Genomic DNA, 15,060 nt, shown 5'->3' with positions numbered 1-15,060 from the left:
CCTCGAGCATTCTGACCGCGGCGGTTCAGCCGCGGTCAGAAACGGAAAGTCGGCGGTCTCCCGCTGACTTTCCGCTGCTCGGGAGAATCCTCCATGGCGGCGGAGCGCGCTCCGCCGCCATGGGGATTCTGACACCCCCTACCGCCATCCTGTTCCTGGCGGGTCTCCCGCCAGGAACAGGATGGCGGTAGGGGGTGCCGCGGGGCCCCTGGGGGCCCCTGCAGTGCCCATGCCAATGGCATGGGCACTGCAGGGGCCCCCGCAAGAGGGCCCCGCAAAGTATTTCAGTGTCTGCAAACGCAGACACTGAAATACGCGACGGGTGCCACTGCACCCGTCGCACCCCTGCAACTCCGCCGGCTCCATTCGGAGCCGGCATCCTCGTTGCAGGGGCATTTCCGCTGGGCTGGCGGGCGCTCTTTTGGAGAGCGCCCGCCGGCCCAGCGGAAATGTAAGAATGGCCGCCGCGGTCTTTTGACCGCGGTGCGGTCATTTGTCGGCGGAGGCCGCCCGCCACAGTCAGAATCACCCCCTTAATCTCTGCAAAGAACTCGTTGTGTGGTGAAAAATCAACACACGGGCCACCGGAATCGACGCATAGCCTGAACCACGGTGAGAAAATCACTGTACGCCGAACTGGAACGACACAGCCCGGCTCCCCGAGTGGAGGTCAATGCAGCACCAGTGTTGCGACTGGAACTTCGACGCACGGGCCACTGGATCAATGCATTGCCGAGCCGGAACGACGCAGCCTGACTTTCTGCAAGAGGAATCAACGCAGCGCCTGCCATGCAACAGAAATTTCCCTGCATCGCTTACCGGATCGACGCCGCTCCTGTGACTTCGGCCCACACAATCAGGATTTCTCTGCATCATCCCCGGGGAGTCCAAATACCCCGCAACCCGAAGAGGATCCAAGTCCGCGTCCGGAAATCAACGCAAGGCCCTTGCTGCGTGGAAAATATTGATGGATCGTCTGTGTGCGCCTGGAGAAACCGACTCACACCTGTCAGTTTTCCACGCATCTCCTCCTCTGCGGTGCCTTGCGGATAATTTAGACGCAAACCAGGTACTTTGTGGTTGCAAGAGACACTTATTGCTTTTAAGAACTTAAGACTCTTTTTATCATTTTCTAAAGTGATATTTCAACGTGTAGTTGTCAAATCTTGATTGTTTGCCCTGTATTTAATTACATAAATATTTTATATTTTTCTAAACCTGTATGCTGTATTTCTGTGGTGTTTATACTGTGTTATTGCATGATTTATTGCACCAATACTTTACCCATTGCCTCCTAAGTTAAGCCTGACTGCTCAGTGCCAAGCTACTGAGGGTGGGCACAGGATAATTTGGATTGTGTGTGACTTACCCTGACTAGTGAGAGGGTCCTTGCTTGGACAGGCGGTAACCTGACTGCCAACCAAAGACCTCATTACTAACAACCGCAATGCCAGAGCAAGGGTTGGCATGGGCCCCTAAAAAGGTATCTGTAAGTGTGTCATTAAACAGCAAGAGGGGCTCAGTAGATGTTTGCCCTGGCTGGAGCACTTCCATCAAGACATTGGGTTTGAACACTAAGGTGGGGAACTGGAGATCAAAAACTTCAGTTCCTCAATGCATGACCATTGCATAAGTAGCGATTTCCTCAGTGGCAGGGCCAGGGAGTAAGAGAAGTCCTGAATCAGAAGAAATGTCAAAGTCTCTGGCTTCCTAAAGTGATCTTACCAATATTCTTTATGGTATGGTTGTACTATTTCATCACCTGCATCATGATCCTTGTTCGAATCCTTACCAAGTAAGAAATGCAACATATATGTCCTTCCTTGTGGAGGTGGCAAGTCAAGGGGAGGAGGTGGTGCTTTGATGGAGGTCAAGTGTGACCTCTGTACAGGATGTAGCAGCACCAAATTGGAGTAGGAGAGCAGAATGAGCAAACTCGTCCTCCGGCATCAATGGAGTCCACATTGGCGTTGAGGCTACAAGCACCGGCCTGGAAAATGGTCCTGCGGGCGGAGTTGATGCAGGAGCCTGAGGAGGCCCAGTGATGGAGTCAGAGGGTCCATCTGGTGCCGAGGGCAAACTTGCCAGGAATATCCCAGATTGGGGGAACCTCTTGTAGCCTTGGGGCATATGGATGTACCAAAGGGAGTGTGTAAGGATCCGAAAAGTCGCAGCCTGGCCTTCTGGAACATTTTGATCTGCCTTGTTGTTGTAGATGGCCCAATATACCTGGGTTGTTCCGAGAGAAGAGCAGGGTGGGCTCGGAGGTCAAGCAACTTCAGGAGTGACACCAAAAGGCATGGCAAGTCCTGCTTAGATTTTTTTTTTTTTTTTCTGTGACTTACCCGAAGACTTGCAGCATGACAATCCACCGCTGGAGCAAGTCCTATGACTTCTGCACCAAGAAAAGGACCAGTAACAACCATTTGACTTGGAGTCTTCCATTGCTTGGCAACATAGAGTTGCGGTCTAGTATGGCCTTCGAGTTCAACGACCCTAGGCACTAAAGGCAGACCTAATGAGGAACTGTCACAGACATTTGTTGGCTTCCTGTCATTTTGGGAGGTGAAATTTCCCTTGCACACTGTAAACGTTTTGGTTGGAAAACTGTCTCAGAGAGATGAGAGGTAGGTCTGAATCCCTTGCTAGTGGTGGGGAAAGAAACAAAATAACAGCAAGGCATGAGAGTGGCACCTACATGGGCCTTGCATGTTCTTTCCAGAGTGGAACAGTGTCAGAGTGGAGCCACATGATGCGAATTACCAAAGAGCAGAGGTACTGCTGAAAAAGTTTCCAGATGACTAGACAAAGGCCAGCCTTATGCAAATCAACAATGGCCCGGCACTTCATGGGGGCTGTCAAGACCAAGCTGTAAGACTAACCAACAATCCCCTTACCCTAGGAAGGAACATAAGCAAGCCTAGGCTGATTTTAGCCTACTGGAGAGACTCTTGAAATGTAATAAACTACTGAAAAGAGGTCATGTTTTTCATAATTTCTTTATTGTTTAAAGATGCATTCATAGAAAAAATGTTTTAGCAATTAGAGGGTTGTACACATTTTTTACACTTAACAGCAGGATAACAGATGATGCTAACATTTGCTTATTGCACACTCCACAACACATTTATATATACATATCTAATACACATACTTCAGTTCTCAGATAAAACAGTGCATGTCATTATTGTGGTTAATCTTGCATCAGTTCATACAATACCTTACCAATCTACCTAAATTTCCCATGTCTCTATAATTAAGTTAATCCAACAAATGCACATTTGCATTATGCACAATGGTAGAGCTCGGCAGTAACATGGTTGCTATATACAATTTGAAAAAACAATTTAAGAACATGAACACAGTAGAAGTGTACCATTTCCAAATTACCCTTGTCAACAATGTCTTCTGTATACTATGTTATTCAACAACCATACATGTTTGAAAGGACATTTTGGAAGCTAGAAATGCATGCCAACATTTCTTAGTATTTAATTTGCTTGCAAGTTTAACAGTAGAAGTAATGGTTACCATTTCTGGTAGATGTTCTTTTTCAATTCAGATTGTGGGGATTCCACCATTTCAATCCCTAAACATCTGGCTAATGGTTCAATTAAGAGAGGGCTTCAGGTGCTTTGTGATCTGTCCAGACACTCAGCAACACAATTCTGAGTTTACCCAGATGTTACAGTTGCACAAACTCACCTCCGGAAATTCTTTCTCTCGTAACACTTTACAATACTCAAAGACAGTGGCGGCTCGTCCTTTAGGGCAGAGGGGCCACGCCTCCCCACCTTTTGCCCCTCATGAAGAGTGTCTGGCAGGCTGAACAAACGTCAGCCTGACAGACACTCTCATGTTCAGCTCAGGCAGCCAGGAGCAGAAATGCGCGATTTGCGCACACTCCTGGCTGCCTGAGCTGAACTTTGCTGGGCTGAGGAGGTCACAGCTCCTATGGGAGTGACCTCCTCGGCTCAGCAAAGGTGCCTCGAGGCCCTCCACTGGGTGACGAGGAAAGCGTCACCAACTGACACTCTCCCTGGGCGCTTGAAGTGCCCAGGGCGAGTGTCAATCAGTGACACTTCGTCACAGAGTGGGGTGGGGTCAGCAGTCTCACTGACCCCATCCCACTTTGTGACGAAGCTGGGACTGCTGCGTTCCCTCATTGGCTGACCTTGGAAGGCAGCAGTCCCAACCCTCCTGGGACCTGGAGGCTGAAGGTAAATGTGCGTGTGTGTATGTGTGTGATGTTTTAAATTTAATGTTTGGTGCGCATGTGCAAGTTTGAGTGTTATGTGTGTTGTTAATGGATGTGCGTGCATGTGTGTGTGAAAGAAGGAGTGTGTGCGATCTTTTAAAACAAATGTTTGGTGCGTGCGTGCATGTTTGAATGGTATGAGTGTTGTTAATGGATGTGCGTGCGTGCGTGTCTGTGTGTGAAAGAATGACTGTGTGTGTGTGTCGCCTGCCCCCTCTCTCCTAAAGCTGCCGGCCGCCACTGCTCAAAGACTTCAGGTCAATACAGTTGTAAACGAAGTCCGACACAGATTATGTGTGACAGTTGCTGTGGCACAAATGCAGTGCCTATAACTTCACTTGCGTTGATGTTGAGAGTTGATCACAAGATTCAACATCCTTAAGTAAAATGCAAATATGCCTTCCTTACTCTGAGACGTTTTCAGACTGCTCTCTGAATTGAGCCCTGAATAACTAATATGCAATTAACATTAAAAGGTTTAACATTAAAATATATAATGACGTGTCTATCTCAATTCATATTACACGAGCTGCTATTATCATGATTTTATGGACCACTTACTATAGTTTCTTCATTAAAAAGCTGAGCATAAGCATCGCTAATACAAAGGCTGGCCTTCTATTTATACTACTGTGTGGTGGGCCTCACCAGAACTACTCCATGAAAAAGCCAACAGGTAATTGACATTTTTAATGACTGTCTTAACACTTAAGGTAATATATGAGCTCTTGTGCAATGTAACTGTGGCCACTTAATATTGTTATCTGGTCTGAAAGGGAATAGTTCTAGGATCCATGCTATCCTGTTGAAATCTAATAATGGCTAAGTTGATGTGAGATAGTCATGTTTTGTAACGAAGAGGGAACATAGATGAACTGATTTAGTACCCTTTCCAGAATAGTCAGTTTAATTACATTGTATTTCATGACCGGGTCTGCAGTTAGCTATTATAATTTGAATGAAAAAATTATTACCTTGATATTTATCTTCAAATCATAATTTGAAAAGAAAATGTGCTATATTCTCTACAAAGCAAGTGCGATGGATGCTCATATCCGGCAGACGCACACACATCAGAATGTGATGAAATACGATGGCACAGTCACCAAAAAGCAATACCCTTGCTTAACTGTTGTACTTTTATGGAAGTCACTTATGGCTTGATCATATGGGCAAATAACAGAGGAGACAAACTAAGATCCTCATAGCAGTGCTGACCAAAATGATATAAGCTCATAAGAGCTAACTGTGTAGTTGTTCTTATAGTGGACCTGAATCCTACTTCTAGAACTAGCATCACAGTTGAAGATATCTAATGGTCTATAATATCTGAATCCAACAAACCAAAAATTACCCCTATCAACGGTAATTATGGTCTTGTAGATTTAACACAACTCTAACATAAAGCAGCAGAAATCAAATCTCATTCTTATCAGGAATATGTGAACAGGAATGAAAAGTAGTTTTAAAAATGTCAGATCTGCACAACATCTTCGTAGGTCAGGAAAAAGGTTTATGCTATGTTTTGTAAGATACTGAAGTATTTGTTTGTGGGGGGGAAAAATATAAAGTGAAAGCACAACATAAGAAAAATGCCAAACCAATTTAGAAACATATAGATGATTGTAATTAATAATATGACACCAAAATAACAAAAATCCAATAAGTAGAACAGGAGAAATTAATTTTTAAAGTTTGAATTAAAAATAGTGGCAAAAGCGCAAAGCGCCAACCACAGGTATTTGGGTGCGCTGGCCTGGGTCAAAGTAAATAAATTAAGACTGACCGCAATGCAGCGTGGGTCAGATACAGGGACCAAGCTTATCCCAGTGTGAAGTTTACCTTCTGACTTAGAAAGTTATATGGCGAAAAAGAGGTCATCAACAGGGTAGGCTGCAAGTGGATTCAATGACGGTCTGCTGAAGAGTGGGGTCCAAGTGTAGTCTTTGACAATGGCAAGAAGTATCCAACAGGCGAAGTTCATGCCCAGGAGGTACAAATTGGATCAGATACTGCTCAACTTCAATCCTGGAGAAGTACTCTATATTCTGACTTATAAACATCTCTGGAAGTGGTATCTACTTCAGCAGGGCAAGCCAGCAAGTTGAGGCTGACCGGTGATTCGACGTCGACAGCTGGGGCTTCGACGGTGCCCCGGTCTGCGTTAGCTCCCCATGCAGGAAGTTTGCAAAAGATTTCTAAGTTCCACGTCTTGCAGTTTGGGGATAGGGAGAGTACACTCTAACACCAGCCAAGGGTCCAGGACCTGGGTTACACAATTTAGGGGTTAGAAATCATTCCAGCATAGGCCAGCAGCAGGGTCCAGGAGAGGTTCAGTTGGAACAGATAAGGTGGGTAGGTTCTGGAAGCCTGTTGTGCGCTTGTTGCTTAAACAGCAGGTCACCTAATTAACCCTTGGAGTCACTTCAAGGGTCATGGGTTGAAGGCAGGCAGATCCAGTCTTCCTTCAGACAGCAAGGCAGCCCTTCTGATTCTTTACAGGTGAAGGAGTGTTCTGAGGAGAGATCTGTGGGGTCCACTTTTATGCCCAGTGTCAGCCCGTGGGTGGAGGGCCAGCCTTTTGTCCACTGCCGAAACCGGTTCTGGTCAGTTCCTCCCCTATCACTTGATTTGGAGCCAGCCTGACTACAGTGTCAAAAAGGAGGAAGGCCTAACTGTGAGCTTTATCTGCAAATGACAAGACAGGCATCATATGAACCTCAGGAAGGGGCTGGCACAGCCCCATGCCAACCTGTGAGGGGAAGAGCCCACCTCACCATACCCTGAGCCCTCTGTGCACTGCCTGAAACCAATACACATTCACCACAGGGGAGCCACCAGGATTCAGGTGACAACTTAACACTAGCCGGAAAGCCTTTTGGGTTTTAGGAAGGAAAATGACAAGTTTTTAAAAACGTCATTTTCGAAACAGTAATATAAAATGTGACTTGATCATTAAGTTGGATTTTAAATTACTACTAAAACAAGTTGTTAATCTTGTTCTAGTTTCTCCCAAACTGAACTTAGCTTGTATAAATGTAATTGTGTACACCAATGTTAACCTATAGTAGAGCCAGGCAAACTACTTTTGAGGTTTTCACTGCCAGGGCATATTAAACATTAAATATACATGTCCTACTTTTCAAATACCATGCACCCCTCCCTATGGGCTTTTAACTTTTTACCTTAGGAGTGACCTGTAGGTATTAACAAGCATTTGCAATGCAATGGGTCTCACGTTTGCATGAGTTAGAGCTATTAGCGTTGTAAATTCCTAACTGAAGTTTTTTTGCCACATAAATTGAAAATGAAAAGTAAAACAGTTGACATAAGCAAGCCGATTCAAAGCGCCATGGCCGCCATAAGCATGAGCACAAAGGAGCGACACAAAAGGAAAAAGAAGTTTGCTCGCAGTCAAACGTATCAACAAATGTGCAATTATCCATGTAACAGGGTCGATGGCCAAGGCGGTAACAAAACTACCCCAAGGAGGGACAAACGTAAAGCACTTACCAATGATAGCAAAGGATTTTTGAACGGCAAGCCCGTGAACGAGTGATAGTGATGGGTGTGCGGTGGGCTCGGTTGACAGCCCACAGATAGATTACAACACGTCAGAGCGTTTGCACGCTTGACCTAAAAAGGAAGGTTTAGGTCTAGTAAAAGGTGTGTTTTGCCAGGTGGAAAAGTCAGTTTAAAGCTGCGTACACAGACTGCAGTGGCAGGCCTAAGACATGTTTTGCCGTGCTACCATAGTTGGTGGCACAAGGAGTCCTGCAACCCACAGTTAGAATTTAATTTACAGGCCCTGGGTACATGTAGAACCATATACAAGGGACTTGTAAGGCAATTTAACGTGCCAGTCAGGTTTACACCAGTTTTACTATGTTTAACAGAAAGAGCACAAACACTTTACCTCTGGGTAGCAGGGATAAAGTGCACGGAGTTCTACAGCCAACAAAAATAGTGTTCAGTAAAAAGGCAAAAAAACTTGGGTGACTTGGGTGTAGAGAAAATGTACTAATCTGTTAGACATCTCTCAAAATATTCTCCTTTTCTATGTCTGATTTTGTTTCATGGCATAGTGATTGTACACATCAAGAGACAACACATTAGCAAGACTGACATTGTGAAAGCAGTGTTATGGCTACAAAGCCTCAGCTTTACCAGTCAGACAAGGTGTCATATCAAGTTGTAAATGTGTTATATTATTATCAACCGATGCCAGAAAACTGTTAGTAGTGGTAAAGGAAAATATGAACTTAAAAATCCTAGCTCTATTGGACCTCAGTGATTGCTTAGGGCCTCACATGGAAGAAAACCTAGGAGGAAACACCAGGTGATGTAATCAGTTACTACCAAAAATATAGAGTAAAAGGAAAAAAGTGTACACACTATACTATGTGCAATAGGGCCTGAAAGGACTTTCATGTATGCTACTAGTAATAGCAACATCATATGAACTCCAAAATCTATATTTTCTCAAGAAGTACTAAAACTGCTCTTTTAATTAAATTGAGAGGTTAGTTCCAATACTGAGTTACACTGATGTTAGTATACCGCCTTTCCCTCCCTCTGGAAATTCAAATTTCAAAAGTGTGATTTCTGCTGACAGAGATGGGTGGAATGGTGCTACATGAATTATTCTACACCCTGTTCTCTTTAGGAAGTGGTGAAATATACTGATCTTGCTGATTTTGTGGGTGTCTTTTTTACTATCACTACTAGGCATATAAAGTCCGACAAAGGTTTATTCAGATTATTTAAAAGGCATGGAGACTTGAGGACCCGAAAGATTCCACTTCTGTTCTATTGTTATAGTCAAGAAAAACATAGATATTAGAAGATTAGAGTGCTGTTCTGTGTTTACGGATCTGCAGATGTGGAGGAGCATGATGTACTTTTAGTAAAATAGAGGTAGCGGCAGTCACCGGGTAGGGCAAATAATAGAGAAGGTGGGAAACTAAGGATGCTTATAAAGCAGATAATGTTGGTTGAATTAATGGAGGATTATTGTTAATGTGTGTTTTTTGATGTCTAATAAGACCTTCTCTCCGACTGAAACGTTTGTTGCATTTAACACAATGATGAGGCCTTTCCCCTGTATGTGTTTTGTAATGTCTATGAAGACTTTCCCTCCAACTGAATATTTTATGACATTTTGTACATTGAAAAGGTTTCCCTCCCAGATGTGTTCTCTGGTGTCCAACAAGGTGATGTTTTTGACTGAAGCTTTTCTCACATTCAGTACATTGATATGGTCTTTGTCTGGAATGTGTCCTCTCATGGCATATGAGATGTCCCTTGTGGCTGAAGCTTTTGTCACATTCTTTACACTGATAATGAAGATTCTCCAATGGCATTTGATCTTGTACTCTTTGCTTTTCAGTAAAGCTGAAGTTCTGGTGTAAACCTTTCTCACTATCTGACAATGGGGCATAAGGTTCCCAGTTTTTCTGTATAACTGCATGATCTTCACAAGCCTGTGCTTTCCACAAATTACTCTCACAAACATTATGTTTCTGAGACTCCTCACCTCTGAGGGTTTTTTGACATAAACTTGAATGCTTCTTGTTACCAACACTTGTTTCACAATCACTAAATGTTTGAACTCCAAGGTTCTCTTGAGTTTCTGACAGGAGTTGAAACCTGGCATTTGAGGCCATATTAGATGCTTGGATTATCTGCACTTTGGCTTTTTCTATAGAAGATTTGCATGGAAGGGATGGTTGAACATATTTTACATAATCTTCATCTTTACTTTGTCTTATTGTAGTCTCTTCACCTCCTGAAAAAGTTAAAGTCCAAATATTAGTTTTCTATGTAAAGTTCAAGCAATGACATTTTAAATTCTATTGCAGTTTACACAGATGTAATATAAAATGGTTTAAAAGAACAGTGTTTATCACTATTTTGCATATACATCTTCAGCAATTACTCTAGCTTTAAGGAAGAGAAGGAGAGGATTGTGTTTATGCCCAAGTGAAACTTAAATTACGCTGGCGTAATTGGCATAATTTGGGAATTTCACATTACACATGTTATGTAAAATTCCTCAAATTACGTCATGGCGTGTAATCACGCATGACTTGCAGAAAACATTAACTTTGAAAGCACCATCACTGCAAATGCACTGGAACAACAGAACTGCAGTTTTTGCACTTTTTAAGGCTCAAATGCAATCCTGCATCCAAAATTGATGCAAGGGCATATGTCACAGACACCTTAACAACCGTTTCTTTTCTTTCTCTTGCAATATGGTGACACAGAGGAAGAGAAAAAACAGTTGTTAAGGCGTTTGTGCATGTGGCACTTGCAAAAGCAGAATAGGTATTTAAGTTCAATAGCACATACCATCTACGTGAAACTCACAAATTAATTACTCCTGTGAAATGTAAACTTAGAAAACAAAAACATTTAATAATTTACTTGGAGGCTACTGGTTAACAGTAAATTCTGGTGTTTGTATACAGTCATTAGGGTCATCGGGCGCGTCTGAAAGAAACCTTCAGTCTGTATAGGGGTCAAAGTATGAATGTATGTTCGTTTTGTGAGTAAGTCAAGGAGTCAAGGCATTCAAAAAGACTAAAGGAGGGGTCCTTTTTGGCTAGACGAGCCATGCCATTTAATCCTTCTTCTAAAGAAAGATTTCCTGCATCAGTCCTTTTTTGTGGTGAAGTTCAATGCTATGATAGTATGTCTTGGGAAGTCAGAAGGAAAGGGAAATGACCATTGCATCAATGTATTGCTTTCTGAGGGGAACAGGTTCTAAATCAGATGAGTGTTTTCATTTACTGAGCGGAGGCTCAATCTAAATTTGAAATCTGTTCCATTCTTTGGAATTTTACCATTGGACTGCATCCCTTTTCACACCAGAGAATTTACTTGTGTGAGGATGGAGAAAGAGTCAGCATACCTTTGCTGAAGATTTACAACTTTCACTGAGGGATCTAACGTGTGGGCTTTGCATGTTTAATTTTTGCCTGGGAGGGTACATTTCAGTGATTGTTTTATGAAGGAGGCATGGTGCCTCCATACATCCTATCCTTCCTTACTATTGAAAAACCCATTGCTCTTTCTGTCTGTCTTCTGGATCTTCATTTGATCTTTAAGTGTATTAAATTAATTTTTCATTTTAATTCCACACAGAACCAAGAATTGTAGGTCATATGTTGTTTTTTATTTCTGTTACTCATTTATCCTTGGCACAGTACTGCGTTTGGTCCTAGCCCTACTTGTTACAGGGCACTGTTCTGTTCATGAATTGTATTTTGAAGAGGGATCATAATCATGTATCTTTAGGCATGACTGTGGTTTACTAGTCAGGATATCACCAATAATTTTGTATTGTGGCTTTTGACATTTCACTACTTAATCATGCATTGATATGCAGGATGCAACATTGTGCCGTAACTGAACCATGGTTAAGCACCATGGTGGCCGCATATATACAGAGGCTCTGAAGAAGCAGGGTATGGATTTTTGCATTCACTGTACAATTAATTCATTTACGTCCCGGTGATAAGCTGTACGATTCTACCTCCCCAACACCGGTTCTCACAGCACTGTATCCCAGTACGAATATGCACAATTGTACTATTGTCCCAGTAAAAGATGGTCACCTAATTTTGTTTCTGATTAAACTTCCTTTGTGCCAATGTGTAATAAGGTACCCATTTAAAGTTTGCAACTGGTGTTTAAAAGCTGCTGAATCCTATCACTTGCAATCACTTTTTTGACAAAGAATTCCCAAGAAAAAGGTTGAACTTACTTATAAGAGGATATCTGTTGAGATAATCATCTTTCCTGGTAAGATTGGGAAACAGAAGAGGGTAAAGCAGCACTTGATCCAGTAACAGTTTTAGCAGTATAAGAGAGCGCTTTGAAATGTGTCGATTAATCACACTTCCTTCCTCTGAAAAATGTTAGGCAGACGTGTCTTCACCTGAATGGTTGTTTTGTGTTATGGAGGGCAGAGGCATGGTCATCTACTCAATGAGTACTCGGTTTATGATCTCAGTGAACGAGTGTGTAGAGGCTGCCCTATTTTATTGAGTGATCAAAGCTAACAGGGGCCTGATGTATCTTTGGATGGAGTAGGTAAGTTTAGAGTTCCAGCTAATGCTGCACATCACTTTGTTCCATCCTAAGTATTCTAAAGCCTCATGCAAACTTCTGACTTTTAATCAAAAACAAAAATTTTTAAATCAATTCTAAAAGGTGAGAGGGATGAAAGCTATTTACTTAACCACTCATTTTGTACGGAAACCAAGGGATGCAAACTCCTGTGGAGATGGAAACACTACTCCATATCTAGGGTTGTGTGTGCATTTTGAAACTAGTTCCCTGAAATATGTATGATGTAGGAAGCTGGCCTGGTGTGTGGTGGGTACCTATGGTACTTACATCTTATACCAGGTTCAGGTATACCTTCTCAGTGAAGTGTAGGCAGTGCTGGAAGCCAGGCTCTAGAGGTAGCTGTGGATGAGCAGCCACAGCTTATACAGGAGACATGCAAAGCTCAGGCAGTACCACTACAGTCAAACAGTACTTACACACAAGAAAGAAAACACTTTATTTTTGGAACACAGTACCAGAACATACTAGAGAGGCAACCCTCCAATAGGAGGTAAGTATATATATATCTATATATCTATCTATCTATCTATCTATCTATCTATATATATATATATATATATATGTATATATATATATATATATATATATATATATATATATATATATAAACACTAATAAACAGTAATAGGCATAAAAAGGTTAGAAAACTGTGCACAATAGCAATTATCAATAGTAGCCCTAGGGGAAGCCCAAACCATATACTAAGAAAGTGGAATGCGAACACGGGGCCCCCACCTAAGTAAGTAAATCGTGTAGAGAGTAGGTGGGAGTACTAGGAAACCACACAGGTAAGTAACGTAATACCACCCCCCAACCTCCCCCCCTCCAGCGACCAGGAATGCAAGAGTAAAACACTGGATTTCACGAAAACCACCTCAAAAGATGAAAAGAAGAAAAAGAAGACACCCAGAACAGCCTGCAAAGAACCAGCAGTGGAGAACCGAAGATGGAGACGTGTGGCGAGAGGGGATCAAGTCCCAAAGTGTCTGTGGAGTCCAGGGGGAGTAGGAGATACTATCCACCCAGAGGTACCTTTTGGAGTTGGTCGACGAAGAAGGAAGACAGACCAGCACTGCAGCACAGTAGCTGGGGAAGAGTTCCTGATGCATGCAAAAGGTGTCCCACACTGGAACCTGGATTGCAGATGGGTGTCGATGAAGGATTTCCACCAACAAGCCTTGGCAGAGGCAAACTCGGAGTTAGGGGAAAAGAGGTGCTGCTGGTGTTCAGCAAGGTCCAGAAGGACTCTCTCCAGTAGGGGAAGTCACAGAAGCAGCCCACGCAGCACCACAGAAGTTGCTCCCACGTCGTCGTCGGACCACGCAGAGGTCCAGAAGTTGCAGGAGGGAGTGCTGGGGGCTGGATCTACACATCGCCTGAAGTTCCCCTTGGAGGTGAAGCACAAGCCTTGGCAGCAGCAAATGACGCAGTGCACGGGGGTACTGTCTTGCGCGGAGTGGAAAGAATTTACCACCACTAAAGTGCGACAGCTGGTAGAGAGGACCAAAGGAGACTATCAGGACCACCACCCGTGATGCAGGACCCACGCCACTCAGGATGAGGGGAGAGCCACGCAGCCGGTCTTCGATTCAGCCAGGTACCTGTAGTTACAAGGGAGTGATTCCTTCACCCCAAGGGGGATTCCTTCTTCTTCTTGTGCAGGCTGAAGAGTTGCAGTCTTCTTAGGATGCACAGCTGGGGAAATGTTGAAAAGCTGGCAGGAGTTCTGGATACAATGTTGCAGGAGAGTCTTCCTTGCGGATCTGCAGCTTGTAGGTTCCTGGAGGATCCAGTCGCGGTTCTTGAGGCCAGAAGTCGAAGCAGAGGTTGCAGAGGAGTCTTGCTGGAATCCTGCAAGCCGAATATGAGGACCAACCCCAGAGGAAGACCCTATATAGCCCAAAGAGGAGGCTTGGCTACCTAACCAGGTAACTACCTATAAGAGGGTGCCTTTGCCATCATCTGGCTGGCCTGGCCACTCAGATGCTCCCAGAGTTCCCTGTCAGCCTTGGAATCAAGATGGCAGAACCCAGGGACCCTCTGGAGGTGGTCTGGGCACCACCCTTGGGGCAGTGATGGACGGGTGGGTGGTCAATCTCATCTCCATTGTCCAGTTTCTCGCCAGGGCAGGGACTGGGGGTCCCTGAACCGGTGTGGACTGGTTTATGCACAGAGTGCACCAAATGTGCCCTTCAAAACGTAACTAGTGGCTTGGGGAGGCTACCTCTCCCAAGCCAGATCAAGCAGCAGGAGGGCAGAGACCAGTCTGAGGGGTGACAGCAGTTGGGCTGCCTGCAAAAACCCTGTAAGACTGGTAGTAGCAAAGCTGGGGGTCTTCTAAGGAGCACCCAGAGTGCATGGAATCATACTTCCAATACTTGCAACAATATTGGGGTATGATTCCAACATGTTTGATACGGAGTTACCATTATGTAGCTGGGCATAGGTAGTGACCTATGTCTACTAGATATATAAAATGGAGCTGGACTTCATGGGGGCACCGCTGTAAGTGCAGGGGTGCCCTCACACACAGGTACCTGCACCCCACCCTCGGGCTGAGAGGGCCTACTATAGGGGTGACTTACAGTGACCTGGTGCAGTGACCTGTAGTGAAACTGGGTGCGTGCACCTGTTTCACGCAGGCTGCAATGGCAGGCCTGCAG

At 44.0% G+C, this 15,060-nt stretch overlaps 1 protein-coding gene across 1 annotated transcript in view; it reads right to left on the bottom strand.

The window, feature by feature from the left end:
- Positions 1-2,995: 2,995 nt before the first annotated feature.
- The window catches only part of LOC138300155 (zinc finger protein 25-like), a 110,191-nt gene continuing 98,126 nt past the window's right edge, over positions 2,996-15,060 (bottom strand). Inside the window, exon 8 of the mRNA XM_069239113.1 lies at positions 2,996-10,046. Within this exon, the coding sequence (XP_069095214.1) occupies positions 9,232-10,046 (815 nt within the window). The 3' untranslated portion in view covers positions 2,996-9,231. The remainder of the gene's footprint in view (positions 10,047-15,060) is intronic.

Source organism: Pleurodeles waltl, chromosome 6, assembly GCF_031143425.1.
Source record: "Pleurodeles waltl isolate 20211129_DDA chromosome 6, aPleWal1.hap1.20221129, whole genome shotgun sequence".
NCBI classification, from domain to species: Eukaryota; Metazoa; Chordata; class Amphibia; order Caudata; family Salamandridae; genus Pleurodeles; species Pleurodeles waltl.
This window is presented reverse-complemented; position numbering and strand designations above follow the sequence as displayed.